The sequence below is a fragment of the Typopeltis vanoorti genome, chromosome 1 (assembly GCF_054136105.1).
Source record: "Typopeltis vanoorti isolate ZY-2024b chromosome 1, IOZ_Tvanoo_1.0, whole genome shotgun sequence".
NCBI lineage: Eukaryota > Metazoa > Arthropoda > Arachnida > Uropygi > Thelyphonidae > Typopeltis > Typopeltis vanoorti.
Genome location: NC_143549.1, coordinates 39,291,741 through 39,309,684, shown reverse-complemented (window position 1 = coordinate 39,309,684; position 17,944 = coordinate 39,291,741). Strand labels below are relative to the sequence as shown.

The following is a 17,944-nucleotide window of genomic DNA, read 5'->3' as shown; positions in this document are numbered from 1 at the left end:
TATTTACTTAGTTGGCGTTAAAAGTATTGAGTCGTTTGGTACAATAGAAACGTTGTGTGTGTGTGTGGGGGGGGGGGTATTAGAGACCTGTTCAAGTGACGAATTTATTTTTCATACTATCAGTTAAAGAGACATTAAAATATCAAGAGATTCAAAAATAACGCAATTAACTACAAGAAACCGTCTTCGCTTTGTCGAAACTAAACTGCGAAAACATCTCCAGGACAGGAATAAAAGGGAAGATTTTTTTGGCCCGAAATGTGAGACAAATTTCAGACATCTGTAATTGTCCTCCTTGTGAGGCAAAGGAGTCGATGAACTCGAAAAGTAAATAGATCTTAAATAAACGTTTTCGCTGTTTCTTATTTCCTTTTAAACCTTGAATGTTTTATTTATTTATTTTTATTTTTTTCATTTGAGCGAGCGATACAACGGTGGCATCACAAGCAGGTTAATTTTCCTGTACTTACTCTGACGCATAAAAGTTAACATTTTGATAACTCAACTTAGGTGTGGGTTAATTACTTTTTGCACCCTCTTAGGGATGTCATGAGAATTATTATGAGCGACACATCGGTATCTCACTACATTCCCAGCTGGCTGTTGCCTCTGTACGCAGAGTTGCTGATCCGGAAGGATATAACTTACTGCATGCAGTGAGGAGGTCACACTTAAGGTGCTTTGTGAAGACAACTTGTATTTGAAGAGGACTCGGGGTAGATTTATAATCTTCGGGTGGAGTAAACGAGTTAATAGTTCTTGGCATCATTTCTTTTCTTCCAGGGAGGAGGAGGAGACACATGCGCGAAGCTTAAATACCAATGCACGTGCAGCAACACATTAGTCAAAAATCATTACGATTGTTCGGAACAAAGACGGACTTTCAAGGATGAGTCTGTTCTGGCGCCATGACGGAGACGAGACGAGGAGGGAAGGGACAGACTTAAAATCGATTGGCAAACACCACAGCGATGAAATGACTCAGGGAAATCAACCCCTGAAAAAGTGGAAAACGTAACATCCCTCATTGACATGTTTTTCTTCATCCTATTCTTGTCTCACTCGATTCTTTTTTCCTATTTTTCATTAAATTTCCCATTTCTCTCTCTGTCTCTCTATTCTTTTCTTTCTTAATTTCCGTTTCTATTTTGTCTTCCTACTTTTTTCTTTCTTTCTTCCTCACATGCTCCTCGTTCCCTCTTTTTCATTTTTTTCTATCTACCTATCCTGCGATCAGTTTCTCTCTCTCTCTTTCTCTCTCTCTCTCTCTCTCTCTCTCTCTCTCTCTCTCTCTCTCGTCTCTCTCTCTCTCTCCTGCCCTCCCTTGAGGTTTCTAATTTTTCTTTCCTCTATCTGTCAATCCATTCTTTTCTAGCGTTCTTTCTTAAGCACTGTTTTGTCTATCCATCATTCGTTCTATTTCTTTCACTTCTTTTGTCTGGCTTGTTTTCTAATTTGTTTTTCCTGGTTTCACTCCTTCCGAATTCTTGTTTCCATCTTCATTCTTATGTATTCTTCTTTCTATTTTCCTTTTTTCTTCTCTGTCTCTGTTCTTTATTTTCCCCCCTCTTACTTCTCTTATTTGCTTTCTCTTTCTTTCCCTTGACTTTATCTTTCTATTTTTTTATTTCTATATCTCTCTCACTCACGATTGATTCGCTCTCTTTCATTCTCTCTTTCTTTCCTAAATTCCGTGTTCTTCCATTCCTTCTATCCCTCTTTTGCTATTCTTATTATTCATTCTCTTTCTCGTCTGTAATTCAATTTTTCTTTGAGTTAATTATTTTTTTTCTTCCTTTCTACCTTATCATCTTCGAGTGACTTAAGATTTGTAATTTAAGACCGAATCATTTATAACACCATCCTAATCAATTACAGGATAAAAAATGTAGATAAGGACGAAGTTCATTAGTACTGCAAGAGAATGAAAATGATGAAAGAGAGAAAGTTTGAGTGGCCTGTTCTCTTTATAAACACACATTAAAATGAAATTTAAAAAAAAGAAAATCAAAATAAACTTCTGAAAAGGTAGTTCAAACTGCACGAGTTGTAGACACCTCTTGCCGTACTCTGTGCCACAGAGAGCCCTCTGGGTCGGCGGGTATTGGTTGTATTGGCGTGACGGAAGGCGGCTGTTTCTTCCAAGGTAGGGATCTGTGCCATTGCAGCAGCTTGTGGTGTCCTCGAGGGAAAAGTGCGAGCTTCGAACCGGCGATAGACAAAATTGCTTTTTCGTTAATCTAATCGTCGATTCTATTTCAGAAGCCCAAGAAAGCATAGCCTGAGTTCGCTGTTTCTTTATAGCAGCGGTACACTTCATTTCGTCCGTTATATTAAAATCCGGACCGTAGGTAAAGGCACTCCAAGAGAACGCACAGCTTTTTTCACTCGCTATGATCTCCCCTTCACAGAAAAAAATATATAATGAAATAAAAAATTAAATACTGGCAGCACGCCTTGTTTGACAACGAAAGCTTAAACTTCGACACGCGCCAAACTCGTGCTATTACAACAATAGACCACGCAGCATTTGTATGTTTTAACAATAAAGAATTAAAGTTACCCTGCAAAACTGATTAATTCAATACTAGTTCGCTATGACGTCGAGTTTGACTGTAACTTGAAATCCGATATTGTTATTATTCCATCTAAAGACGTCCATCTCTATTACATTTTGTTGATATAAGTCGAATTTCAATTTATGTATGGAAAATACAACAGCAGTTCCTGTGGAATTGCTGCTGTAATCCTGCCCATAAGAAAAATGGTGAATTAAGTTGACGAATGAAAGTGGAAATTAAAATCAACAACAAAAGACCGAAACAACAAGACTCACTTCCTGTATATATTTAAGTATATCACACTTTTTTTTTCTTTCTGGTGTACAGTATATTAAATCTGTGCAAAATTGATTGAATTTCGATATTAGGAGCATTTTTCTTGTTATTAATGCAAAGTTAAATTTAACAAGAAAATTTAAGTAAAGATTTATAATATTTAAGAAAACAATGTTTTTTTTTAAATTAAATTTCGTCAAAAATTGACCAGAGCTGGTGAAACTATTTATTCGTATGGAGATACGAATTTTCTCCCTCGTCCCTTTAAGACGAGTTTATCCCCTTTATGGGGGGAGGGTTAAGTATTTATAACTGTAGATCCGTGTGTGTGTGTGTGTGTGTGTGTGCTCACGTGGCCGGTCGGTCTGTTCTGGGGGAAGCCTCTACCTTTGTATGAGACCGGCTAACTCACCTTTAGTCGAAAGAGACCACATAAGGTTCCTCACGTCATGGACGGGAATCGAACCCAGGTCTTTCCGACCAAAGGGCTTCGTCTATACTGCTACGGAGGCTCTGGTGAAACTATGATTTACTGAAAAAAGTTTATGCAATGGTGGTGGACACAAACTAAATATCTTTGAACGGTTCCGCCAAATCAAAAAATTAAGAAAATCTCCATCAAAATGGATTCGCACTGTACAACTTGGTTGCAAATGCGTGTGTGCGTGCGTGGAACAGTTTAGTTCTAGCTGACTGATGATCATGATCAGGAACTTGATACCTCGAGCCCTATTTGTATTAATATTATTATGTGACACCTCTAGGGAGTCGAAAGACTCATCGAGGGAAAGTGTGCCAACAGCAGCGAACGATTGTCCCCTTCCAACTACTTTTTTCTAAAATGTTTCTAATTGAAGTTTATTTTTTAAAGTATTCTGTCCAGCATTACCAGTATTTACATTATTATTATCTGCTTCAATTAACTGGGAGCTCCCCTATCCTGTTGACCTAACGTGGCTTCAGGACTATTAATGTAGATTAAATGAAGGCAGAAATTGTGGATCTCCTTTCGCTAATAATTTTAATTAAATAATTTTCCACTAGTTGTCAATTCTTCCAAAGAAGAAGACATATGCTTGTGAATATTGATTATTCAGAACCCTGTCCTAGTTATGTCTCCTGTTTGGTGCAAAGTTCAATATAATAGCGTCTGTTTCACTCCAGGAACCTATTATTTTCTCTTCTTTTTTTTTTTTTACTTCCTTATAAAGTGCAGCATCAAACAACAGGGGCCTAAGAATGAAGAGCCATTCTCCCTTTTTTATACAGAGATTTTTTGCCACGAAGAAGTGATTGATAATATAGCTTTTTTTATATATTCACCTTTTTTTATTGTGTTTTCTACAAGAGACATGGAACTCTTTTAAAAATCAATAAGGTAGTTTTTTTTTTATTTTATTTTTTTATTTTTACCCGACATGACAGTTAACTTGAAGAAAGCAGTTCGCTTAGCTAACAATAACTTTAAGACTCCGTCTATAAATGCGTTCATGGTGGAAATATATTTTTCGAATCACGAACAAAAGAAACGCATATCAGACGCAAAATCCATTTGGGAAATGACATCGAGGCTGAACAACACGCATTTCTTTTTTTCTTTTTTCTTTCTTTTTTTTTTTTTTTTACAAAATTTTCATTGCTCCACCAGACATTCATCCTTGGCATAAATTCTTTTCTTCCATCTTAGGCAAACAGCCATCAGAAAAATGTTTGCCTGTATGTATATCTCTGTTTTATCCACCCATATCTGCAGTTATTATTTATGCAATTGTTTCTAAGTATCATTTACATGGTCAGTAAAATATGGATCGGAGCACAATTTATTTCTTGATTGTTACATTAAAGAATTTAAGTCTTTGCTCTTCTGTTCATTTTAAGTCCTGCTAGAATTGAGCAACTGAGAAGACATTGGTATATGATTTGCAATGAAAACTACCACGTCAAAGTGTCTGCTTATCTGAATCTAATTATATAATTATTATTAATAAAGTAATAATAAAATTATTGTGTATTAAAATATAATATATATCTAAGATAATAAAATTCATCTAATTAATTTTTTTCTTAATTTAATCTAAATATAACAATACACACCTTTTTATTTCCATATAAATCAATTAGCTTGAAAATGGAAGTGTCTTCAACAAGTTACAATTTCATTGCTTCTTTTCCCTTCATAATTTTCATTTTCTCAAAAAAATTGCTAATTTTCTAGTCCCGAGCACCGACTATAACTTATTTGATACATTTTCAGCAGTCACTACAAAACCGCCATTACTGCTTTCTGCGTCACCATGACGTCATCGGCCTATCTATCCAACTTTTTAACCACCAGAATCTTTGTTTTGATTTCTATCAAAGTTTGTCTACAGCGGTCAAATAACAAAAATGCTGAAGAAAACAGTTACGACAGCATACATTACTTATCCAGCTTTTGAAATGAAGTTCCTGGAACCGATTGGTTAACATCAAATGTGTGGTGACTATTATTATTATTATTACGTGACACCTCCCAGGAGTCCAAGAACTCATCGCGGGAGAACTACATCTCATCCTCTCCACTACTATTTATTGTGTTTGTATTCGTAGAAATATAATTTGCACAACGGCATTGAAATTATATCGTGAGAATATACCAGAATATGAAATCAAAAAAAAACGAATAATACAAGTTTTTTTATGATGCAAAAACATTATAGCTAATAGTCGAGGGATGTCTCTGATGGGTGTGTTTCAAGAAGGATTGCAATGTCAGACTGGTCGACGAAAAATTGGCTATTACCTTAAGAAATGCACTAGCATCCATACCATACTCGTAGTGAAAGCTGCTGAATCGACAGTTGTTGTTGGTTAGAGGAAAAACGATGTCATCCACTTGGCTTCAACCCTTCAGTCTCTTCTTGTTCTCAAATGAACTTAAAATTTCCGTATTGTGACATGAAAAATGCACTTTAAATATACAATGGCGAAACTCCGTTGCTGTTCTATGATAGCGTTGTAAGTTTTTTATTTTATTTTATTTTAATATGGCTTCATTAATAAAAGGTGTTCCTAAATATTACAATATCATATATTTCGCTCCTTCCTAGAGATTTTCGCATGTAAAACTGAAGTTAACCAATACAGAGTAATTTAATACCGCACATACAAAGATACAACATCGAACTTCAAACTGTCGTCCTTATACAAAAAAGGAAGTTTGACAAGTTTTCTTCTCCATTTTCCACTTCGTCATATCCGTAAACTTAAATCCGATATAAGACACAACTAATGGTGATAAGCAATGCGGTGTCAACAAAAATAGTCCTTATAAGGACTGGCTTAAAGGGGCGAAGCAAGAATGCTTTTCATCTTCCCCGTTATCTGTAGAGGACAGTGTAGGGATAAGGTGTTATTGATGTATCAAAGTTCTGATCATGGCAGGAGGGTAACAGCAATAGCCGAGCCTCAGTTAGAACTTCATTGGCTACAGCATTGCCATCCATTACCCTCCAAGGGAATTTTGGATTGAATGAATCAATCACCGCATCTCACGGTCGATTGATCCCCTATGCAACCAGACATACTGCATTTCTTATTAGATCATGCGATGTGATATTTAAAGGTGTGTAATATATTTTTTAAAAATTACAAATAATTTTTCATTATTTAATTTAAACTCAACAAATATATCAGTTATATTAATGTTTCTTAAAAATTTTAAACTTATAATGTATAAATTTACGTATATAGTATTCACAACGATGCTTTCACCTAACAAACCTTTTTATGAGCTTATATAGAAATGTTTTGCTTCTATCTCTTATTTATAATAGCGGTTATTGCGCCGCTGAATTGCAAATCAGAATAATATCAATCGGTGAAGTATTAATTTATAGTAACAAAAGCATTCATCGTTTATATTCATTCTTCTTCTGCCCTCTTCACTTCTTTCCAAAAAAAAAAAAAAAAATACAGACGGAGTGTACAATGCAAAAAATATACGTATATCTGTACTTTAACCTCATCATCATATAACAAAAGCGAAGCAATTTTCTATAGAAATCCAGAATTCTGATATAAATCATCAACCTTCCTCAATAATCTTTCCCGAATAAGCTTCTTCTTTAAATATTTGATAGTAATTTTATACTTTCTAAGTCCAGAATGCTTTCATTGGATAACTTGAATTCCTCCCCCAGCCCTTTCTGCATTGTGAGTTTCTGCATTTCGGCTACATCTACACGGATTGGTAAAATTAGGATCGGAAATTATTTGGAATTCCATTTGAAGCAACTAACCTATGAAGCCAGCACAATACCGGACTGTGCAATTGATGGCATGTTTCTGATATCTCAGTAGTAGTGAACAAACAGGAACTCAAGTTTCGCAAAGGAAAAATGCCCGGTGGGAACTCGGTTGGTGTGTGGGGGGGGGGGGCGTACACAATCACGCTAAATTTGAGCAAATTCTTGTTTGTTTTGGGTTTCCATATACTTGCATGTAGATCATCCTAAGTTACGACAAGGTTAACTCTTCGCTTACGTTTAACTGAATGTCCAACATGTGTCTGAAAATGAAATGAAAAGTCCTCATTAAGATGTCAGTGTTTATTATTTTCTCTAATCTCCTTATTCTTTCTTTTCCATCCCATTTTATCTCTATCCCATTCGTTTTCTCTCTCATTTGTCTGTTCTGTTACAGTTACGTTGTAGACCCGCACTATACTATACATCTTTTCGAAAGTAGATCCGAAGAATAGGGTGGTTAATCCTTATTCTCATAGTACCGTATGTCTACATATTGCGCGTGTTCTTCTGGCCAGTTTCTCTGTTTTTCGGTATGATAAACCCAAGTTTCCAAGAAAGAAGAACACTTCCATATAAGACTGGTTAAGTAGATGAAAAGTCCTCATTAAGATGTTTCGTCCTACACGGGATTCGAACCCAGCTAACCATCGTTATTCATACGAAAAAATTTGAAAAAAAAAAAAAAATCCCTGAAGTATATGGTAAGACTGGTTTTAATTTGTTAATGCATGACAAAATACTGTTTCGTCCATCATTTTGTTTCGGTCGTTTTTCTGGAGCATCCCACTGACAGATAAAGTGGCTATAGTAACCAAAGGACGAAATGTATCGAAGAATGTTAAGTATTTAGTAAGAAATGCATTTAGAAGTAATCTCTGGACATAATAAAAATATGAAGCATAAGGCCGGATGTGATATCATGTTTCTATAGTAACAATAAATTCTGCTTGCGTATACTAAGTGGCTTGGGTATTATGTGTTGTCAAATAAATACCGAAAACTAGATTTTTTTAAGGAAATACTCGACGTGCATTATACTTTGTGTTAAAACATCAGGAGCAAGCTCTTACTGAGAATCATACGGTTGAAAGCAAGCTCCATATTATATCACTCAAATATTCAGTTTAGCCTTAAAATATCGTTTTTTTTTTTTATTTCATCGAATTTATTACACAAAATAAGAAAGGTCGGCTTAATGTTGTGCAATGAAGTTGATAAGAATCCACGGTTATTATCGTTATAACAACGAATACATAAGTTGTCTTGTTAGTTGGCCTTAGTTGTCTCGTTATTAATCTAACTAAAACTACAGTTCGTTGCATCCAAAGCTGCAGTAAACTGCGTAAATTATTCTATAGATGACTCATCTGGTACGATATCAACACTTTATTTTTCTGCTTACATCTCTTGAATGTATACTAGAGGAATTCAAACATAAATAGTGCGTTTGCTTGCACGCGCGCGCATCCATGAGAAGATAGTTAGTGTGTGTGTGTGTGTGTGTGTGTGTGTGTGTGTGTGTGTGTGTGTGTGTGTGTGTGTGTGTTAAAGCAGCTGTTAAAGCTCTCGTAGATTTTGTGGAAAAGCTCCAAATACCTTTTGTACGGGAAGATGTGATTGTAATGTTTTATTCTTGAACTGTTAGGCAAGTTATTTATTCCTAAAACAGATAAGGAAAGCCAAGGATCGCTCTAAGGAAGACGAAATCAGGAAAGTGAATACGTAATAAATAATTAAATTCGTTCCTTCATGGTCTTAGTAATGTGTTTAACACGTTTCGTGTTTCTTTAGGAAATCCTTTATTAACAGGACAAACTATTTACGAACACAGATAACGAAAATCTAAAGTCAAAACTGACTGCGCAGGCTGTCAGTCTCTTATATCTCTTTCCTTATTATTCTTTACTTCCTCTTATCCAATTCTAACGACTTCCCTTTTGACGATGATTAAATAAAGAACGTAATTAAGAGCTTTAACTTAATCTGTCTGGCCTTTTGTTTGTGCTTATCTGATCGTCAGTTCGGCATATTGCACATATTAAATAGCACAATTATTTCTTGTAAGAGTTCGCTATTCACTCATAAAAAAAAGGATGATAATAAAAATTATATAAATTTCACCACTTGTGAAACCAATTCGAACTCGAGTCGCTCTCACAAAAAAAAAAAAAAAGTTCTACCGAAGATAACTATGCGAACGACATAACAGAATTAGCAATGACTGGCAACTATTAGTTGAATGGAAGACAACAATAGGATTTGTTATTGTTGCGAAATAGACTTTCGCAACAATAACAAAGTATAATTAAAGAAACAAAAATCTCATTTGGACTCACCGAACACGCTGACTTCCATAGCTGCATGAATGGGCACATTGGTGTTGAGACTCGGGCTGAGACGAATCTCTCCAGACGTTTCATTGAGAATTAACAGGTTGGCGTTATTTCCAGACACGAATCTGTAGCGTAGTTGATCCGTTACGTCGGCGTCAAAAGCCGGCACTTTTCCTATGGAGCCAACGGGAAAGTAATTCTTGTAGTTGTTGAACATGATGGTGAAATCCTTGAGCAAGGGAGCATTGTCGTTCACGTCCGTAACCCAGATTTCCACGTCCACGTCGTTGCGTAGAGGGGGCGAAGAAGCCCTGACAATGACGTTGTATCGTTTAATTACAGACTCGTAATCGAGTTCGACCCGGGTTGTCAATTCGGCTGGCTCTCCGGGTCTCGACGCCAAAGAAAAGGAATCTGCGTCGGGGCCGCCAACGATGCTGTACTGGATTTCGGCGTTGGGTCCTTCATCCGGGTCATAGGCTTTGATTTCTCCGACTGTCCATCCAATGGGACTGTTTTCCGGCACGAGCAGTTTGATTTTGTCCGACTCGAATCGAGGAGGATTGTCGTTGATGTCTTCCACGTAAATGGTAATCGACACAGAAGTTGAAAGGGTAGGCGATCCTCGATCTACGGCGTATGCCACCAAGTTATACAGGGGGACCGACTCCCTATCTAACATCTTACTGGTGCGGACAATTCCTGAAGTGGGATCGACACTAAAGGCTCCGTCTCCATCTTCGCCTTCTGTGAAGGTGTATCGGATCTGGCCGTTCAATCCGAGGTCCTTGTCGGATGCCGATAGCTGTAAAACGCTGGTTCCAATCAATGAATCCTCGCTTACGACGCTAGTATAACTGGCTGGGTCAAAGGTCGGATGGTTGTCGTTGACGTCGGAAACTTCGATCTCGACGTTCGTTGTGTCTGCAAGAGGGGGGGAGCCGTTGTCCTGAGCGGTGACTACGATTGTATAGCCCGCCATTACTTCTCTGTCCAACGACTTGGTAGTGACGATGGATCCCGTGATTGGGTCAATACGAAACTCCGGAACATCGTCCATTGAGTATGTGATGAGGGCGTTCTCTCCGACATCCCCGTCGGATGCTTCGACTACTAAGACTGTAGTTCCTACTGGAGAGTCTTCAGGGACGCTAGTCGCATAAGGAGTGCGTTCGAACATGGGACGATGGGTGTTAGCATCGGTGACATTGATGTAGATCGTGGCAGTGTCGTATCTTCCGCCTGAGTCCGTGGCCAAAACCGTCAACACGAACCTCTTTTCTAACTTGTAATCGAGGGGTTGAGAGATGGAGATGAGACCTTGGCGATTCTGCGAAATGATGTTGAAGCGACTTCGCACGTTGCCGTTGGCGATCTGGTAGATGATGCGAGGGTCCTCGTCTTTGTCTGTCGCGGTCACGCTCACCACGGGGGTTCCAGGTGGATCAATCTCCGATACGGACGCCTCGTAGATTTTAGGTTCGAACACAGGATCGTTATCGTTCACGTCTTGTATTCGGATAATGACGCTGGCGGTGGCCGAGCGGACGGGAATCCCGTGATCAGAAGCAACAACCGAGAATTCGTAGATTGCCCTTTCTTCCCGATCCAACTCTCTCGTGGTGACGATCCATCCCGTCTCCTTGTTCACGCTTACGGGCATGTTGGGAATGGTGGACTGCATCGAGTATGAAATCGCCGAGTTCTGACCATCGTCGGCGTCGTATGCCTGCACGCGCACAATGCTGTGCCCCACGGGAACGTTTTCGACCACGGACTCCTGGAAGAGGGACGTATAGAACTTGGGATTGTTGTCGTTCACATCCTGGATGTTTACCAGAACTTGCGTAGTGTTAGATCGTGGGGGAGATCCCCCGTCTTGGGCTCGCACTACCAACCGGTAACTCCTCGCAGTTTCGTAATCCAAGGGCGACACTACAGACAGGTCGCCAGACAGGCTATCGATGACGAAGTGACCTTGGGTGTTCCCCCCAATAAGACTGTATCGTACTGCCGAATTGATGCCTGCATCGACGTCCAGCGCCTTGACTTCGGCGATGATGGGGTTGCTAAGCCAGTTGATGTCTTCGGGGACCTGCACGGTGTACGACTTTTCCGTGAACTGTGGATAGTTGTCATTGTCGTCCAGGACTGTCACTTCTACGGTCGAAGTGGACGACTTTCTTTCCGTGACTGGCCCAAGGTCGGTTGCTTGCACGAGGAGGGAGTAGAAGCCAGTAGCCTCTCGATCCAGAGAAAGCCGTGTGGTGATGATTCCGCTCTTAGGGTCGATGCGGAAGGCATCATTCACCCCACTGGGATTCAGAATGCTGTACTCAATATCGGCGTTAGACCCTGCGTCCTGGTCCGTGGCCCTCACGGTCACCACTGTTGATCCCACAGCCACTGACTCTCTGACCGAAGTTTCGTAAGTGGCTTGTTCGAATGCAGGTGCGTGATCGTTGTCGTCCTTCACGTTGATCTGGAGTGTGGTCGTTCCACTGCGAGGAGGTTTTCCGCTGTCCACGGCGGTCACTCTAAGGTAGTGCACGTCCATGAACTCCCTGTCTAGGCTCGCCGTAGTGGTGACGATCCCCGACACAGAGTCGATCGCGAACATGTTTTGACTTCTGGAATCTAGTACTGCATGCAGACTATACGTGACCTCATCGTGATTGGGGTCATTGGCACTCATGGTGGTCACCACGTATCCCCGCTCCCTCTCCTCCGGGACGCTCACCACGAACATGGCTCTGTCGAAGTACGGGGCTTTGTTTCTCAGTTCCCGTCTTCCTCGGCCGCTCTTCCTCCCCCACTGATCCTCGTCGTCCTCGTAGTCTTCGATGATGACTCCAGGCACGTGGAAGTGAAGCCTGAGCACGTGGTTCAGCGATTCCCTGGAACAGTTGAGGTGAAAGGGCACATTAACGAACCAGCTGGTGGAGTGATCACAGAAGGCAGTCTTGGCTACCAGATCTCCACCTTTGACCTCTACTCCGTATCGGGGATCGGAAGGGGGTTCGAACAAGATATCACAACCTCTCAATTTAGCAGGGATCAGACGAGCTATGTTCATGATTAGCTGACTTCTGGTAAAGCAAACCACTTCGGTGACGTCATCGGGGGATTTTGACGACTTGATGCCGTGTCTCTGGTCGCCCAGTGCTACAGACACCGTGGTATCCGTCTTCGCTACGGAATTAAGCAGATTCGAATGCGCGTGACACGTACGGTGCCTGAAGTATACGGTAATCGGAACACTGATGAGTTCCGTATCGGAGCCGCTGAGTCGGAAACTGCGAGACTCCACGTACACGTGGAATGGGTTTGGGGCAAGGTGGGTCAGATGCGGCCCTGAACATCGCAGGGTTCTTCTCAGATAGATCACCCCGTCTTGGGAGGACACGTGGACTAGTCTGTGTACGTACCTGGGGGTTCGAGCCACATCCAATTTATAAGTCCGGCCCGAACCCAGACTCGCGTTAAACACAACGAAGCCAGGCCTGTTCTCGGCTTCGCTGAGGTGAGCGACGTAACCGTCGCAGAGTCCGAGGCAGGAGTATAGGAGGAGTAACAATCCTAGCGCGTGCACGGACCGGTTGGCCCAAGCGTTAGAGCGAAGCCACATCACTGGATCGCTCACAGCTATCGTCTGGCATGCCGTAACCCTCCAGGACAAAGCCGACGCTGCCACCGATCTTGCGTTGCCGTCCTCGGGTTTGGCAGCGTCTGGACTCTCATTGTTCACTGCTCCGTTGCCGTGGAAACTGTGGATAGAAACACTGTTAACCCTTCGTCGCATTGAGACATCGAACACGAACACAAAAACCGAGAAAAGTTTCCGAAAACCTCGCCATCCTCTCGACACTGCACCTCACTCAGGTAGATGACCCTACCTGGACAAAACGCACACCTGGCTGTTGAACAGACGCGCTCTGGCATTCTGGGAGCGTGCGTTTAACATGGCTGCCGGAGAGGCCGCCTCTGATTGGTCGACCAGCGAGACGAAATATCTTCGCTCGCGGCGACGTGTCGCCCCATGCGCTCGCTCAAACGACTACCAACAGACCTCGTTGTTGTTGTTGTTAGTTAGAAACGCTCCTGGAAAACGAAGGACGCGAATGACTGGAGAAGTGAGTCACTGAGTGGACATACGAAACGAACGTAGGAAAATTTAGCAGATAAAACATGTTCTCGGTCACACCGAAGGGGGCGTGTTGCTCCATGTGCTTAAGCTTCTTAATGGTTCATCTCGAATGGCGTGGTTTCCGTCCACAAACACTGACAACGTACGCAAGTTGAATCTTGAAACTAGCAACTACATGCTTTCAGAAATAGCGTTGCTAAGCAACCGTGACACACTAAAACCAAACTGTGGATCTTAGTAATACATAAAACTAGTTTAGGCATTTCTAATGCTAGAAGTAATAAAATTCTACTTTTTTACCTTTTTCCTTCTCTTCACTCATCTAGATTTTTAATATTTCACCTATCTTCCTTTCTCTCCCCCATCCTCTCTATTTTTTTTTAATTTTTTACAAAAATTAGGTCACCCTATGCAAAATAATACTGCGAAAATTCTGTCATGAAGTAATTTACAACAAAATAACAATATATAAATAATATCCCTTAAATTTTGCTGTGTAAATAAAATTTACAATAATAAATTATAATAATTTATTAAGTGTGTGAAATATATATATATATATTCTTTAACATATGTTATACCCAAGGTAAAAAACTTTCTACATATATATATATATATATATATATATATATATATATATATATATATATATATATATATATATATATATATATATATATATATATATTCATCTGATGAATATATATATATATATATTCATCAGGTGACATTATAAAAGAAAGAAAAAAGAAAAAACACTAAACACTGAAGGTTAAAATACTATGAACAACATAGAGAGTCTTCTCTATACAGCATGAAAACGTTGTAGTTGTATTTAAAGCTGTTCTTTCGTTTGTTGCATTGTTGGCAAAAAAAAAAAAAAAAAGCCTGCTGGGAAAAATCTATTCATCTAATCTGTTAATAAAATCTATTCAACTGATCCCTAAGGTAGTGCCAGTACTACCTTAGGGATCAGTTGCCTTAGACTTGCAGGCGCAAACTTTACTTGTCTGTTTGCTTCTTGGGAAATAGGATTAAAAACCAAGTTTGTATAAAATTATTTGGTATCTTGAATACATAATATATACCCAAGTTAAAATTTTCTCTCTCTCTTTCTCTCTCTCTCTCTCTCTCTCTCTCTCTCTCTATATATATATATATATATATATATATATATATATATATATTTATTTATTTATTTATATTTATTTATTTATTTACATACATACATAAATATTTACATAATTTATCTACACATATATTCTAATGCTTACGATAGTTTATTAAGCTAAAATCTAGATTTAAAATCTAATTATCACATTTCTTATAACATAAAACGTAATAATGTTATGAAGAGTATAATACTGTATACAATGCGTGTATACGTGTATATATATATATTTCATATCTAATGCTCAACATTATATGTAATTGAATTATACAAATATTAACATGATCTTGCTTAAAATTAGAAAAATTAAACTCTAGTTTTTTTAATAACAATAATATTTATAAATACAATATATTTTATAAAAATACTACGAATTTTATAAACCAAACTTGTTTTAGATCAAAATAAGTTGTAATAATTATGGAATTACTGAATCAATAGCTTTTACAAAATAAAATCATATAAATCAACGCATTTTCTCAACATAGTAATCAACTTCCAAATTTGTAAAGTGATTCATTAAGAATAAGGGATATATTTATCCTAACTTTTAAATGAAGAGTTACAATAAATTCATAACTTATTTTATAAAATATATATAAATATTAATTCTGTGAGATATTTATGCTTTTAATAAAATGTTAAGCGTTGATTCTAGTGACAAATGGATTAGTCACCTCAACAGTAATACTTAGGACATGCAGCGACATCTAGCGATAATATTATGTATTACATAAGACCGTGTTTAATGGTTTTATTTCCGTCACAAAAAAGGAGAATGTTTCCTTGGATTTTTAGGATATAGTGTACATACACTCGAATAATTTTTGAAGGGCTTGAACAATAGTTAATCTGTAATTTAAAAAAAAATGGTAAAGAGAGCAAGGGGAGATTTTTTATTGGAAAAATTACTTCAGAGAAAATCAATAGTTTAAAACTGATCCAATGTTGCTGTTAACGAAGTGTTTTCTCATTCGTAAACATCATCACTAATTGTAGCGCCTAGAACGGCCGTTCGTCACCTTGGAGGTGCGCCTTGGGAGGGGGGGGGGTGAGTGAGTGTGTTCCAACTGCACTTTCCCTTCTACGGAGTAATGGGTAAAGTGGCTCGGATTTCTTAACACTAAATTTGCCTTAGGGATTTCTCAGTAAAAGACGTTAATGCACCCTAGTGGACGAAGAAAACCCATTTACCAGGAGGGGAAGGCAAGGCAAACAATGCAGTTTAAACGTGTTTTCTTGCATTCTGGGAATGTTGACTTAGAAAAGTAATGGCCGGTGATTTTGTTGAACAATACCGTCTACACGACCTTTGAAAATGCAGGGAAGTTGGATTAAATAAACAAAACAAAACAAAAAAGGCAATAATATTATTGACATCTTTCTCTCTTTCTTATTCTCGGTTTTTATTTATTTTTTGCTTTTATTATTTTAAGATGGCAAGGCAACGTCTTATTCTGAGAAACTCAAAGAATGCAATAGGAATCGTTCCCCAAAACACACACACACACACACACACACACACACACACACACACACACACACACACACACACACACACACACACACACACACACACACACACACACACACACACACACACACACTTCCTTTTCTAAAAATATAAAAAATTCCTCAATAAAATGTTCATTGAAATTTAAGTGGCGAAAAAAGTCAGCACTGCGCAAACTCGAAATTTACCTTGACAACAAATTCTTAATTTTGTTTCTCCAAACATCATTGCTGGAAGTCGTGTAACTAAAATTGCACACTACACGATTTCTTTTTGAAATTGAATAACCAGAAAGCTCACATAAGTCTTCTTGTTCCTCGAATAAACGTTGGACTATTTTTGATAGAAAAAAAGTTTAGTTCGTACTTTCGTACTTGAGTTGAAAACCCACTTCGGACGAAGTGGGTTTTCAACTCAAGATAAGTCGTATTACAATTCTTCTTAAGACAGACAGTCACGGAATTTACGTTTAAATATCTGGCTGCATTTCTGGGAATAATAATAATAATAATAATAATAATAATAATAATAATAATAGCAGCAACAACACATACACTGACGTAATATGTACAAGGTCATGCAAACGTCTGCTGATATCATAGCGTTGTACATGTAATAAATATAAGATTTCAAACTAAATATATTTATTATAATGTATATATATATGCATAGACCGTATACCTCCATATACTTTCTTCCGGGTTTGTCCGTTTTTGGAAGACGGTGCAAAGACTAATGTGGCTATCGACTTATAAATATCACTGAATTGATTGTGGACATTTTAAAGAAGTTGGTAAGAACTCGTATACAGAAATGGGTTGACAAACAAACTGCAAAGGACAGCATAGGTTTACTAAAGGAAGGTAAAGTGTGAGCAATTTACTCATATTTTCACGATAATATTACAACTGAATCAGATAAAGGGAATTGATATACTATGATACTGATTCGACTTTGCTAACAATTTGATAGGAAAGCTCATGAAATGCTGTTGAATATAAACTATTGACTTGGATAAATGAGTGAGCGAATGACGGACAGATATCAGAAAATGGTATATGGGGGGAATGGGAGGTGAACCTGACAGATTTACGGTGACCAATGGTATACCCCAGGGATCAGTCATTAAACCCTTGTTATTCAGTTTATATATTAGTGATACTGTGATGGTCCTGACAGCAGATATTCTCATTGAAATAATCTCTTGTTTGCGATGATGAAAAAATAGTCAAAACGATCGGGGAGGCTAAAGTTATGCACCTTGGCGTCACGACCATCATAAGTGTCGTGACGTCATATACTCTTACCTAGGAGCAGCATATTGAAGCTTCTAAACCGAGCAAATATGTAAAATAAAAAACAAAAACGGTGTTTTTATGAGTGCGATACAATTTTGTGTTTTCTGCCACTCTTCAAACTTGCTCCTCCTTGATATTACCTTAGTAGGTTAAGATGGCTCTGTTTAGCGTCAAGAGGCTATGGGTCTTGAAGTTGTGGTGGATAGGAAGTTGAAAGTCACCTAGCAAATACAACTCAGAGGATAATTGCGATGTGAAATGAACATTGACATTCAAGGAAGTCGTTTTGCCTCCTTATAAGGAGGAAAAACGACTTGATACAACCTCCTTGATACGATCGCACTTGGACTACTGTG

The 17,944-nt window shown here is 38.6% G+C and overlaps 1 protein-coding gene across 1 annotated transcript in view; it reads right to left on the bottom strand.

Annotated features, from left to right (window-relative positions):
• Positions 1 to 13,261, bottom strand: part of stan (Protocadherin-like wing polarity protein stan) — a 777,611-nt gene extending 764,350 nt beyond the window's left edge. Inside the window, exon 1 of the mRNA XM_090397383.1 lies at positions 9,463 to 13,261. Coding sequence (XP_090253509.1) covers positions 9,463 to 13,261 — 3,799 coding nt within the window. The remainder of the gene's footprint in view (positions 1 to 9,462) is intronic.
• Positions 13,262 to 17,944: the final 4,683 nt, after the last annotated feature.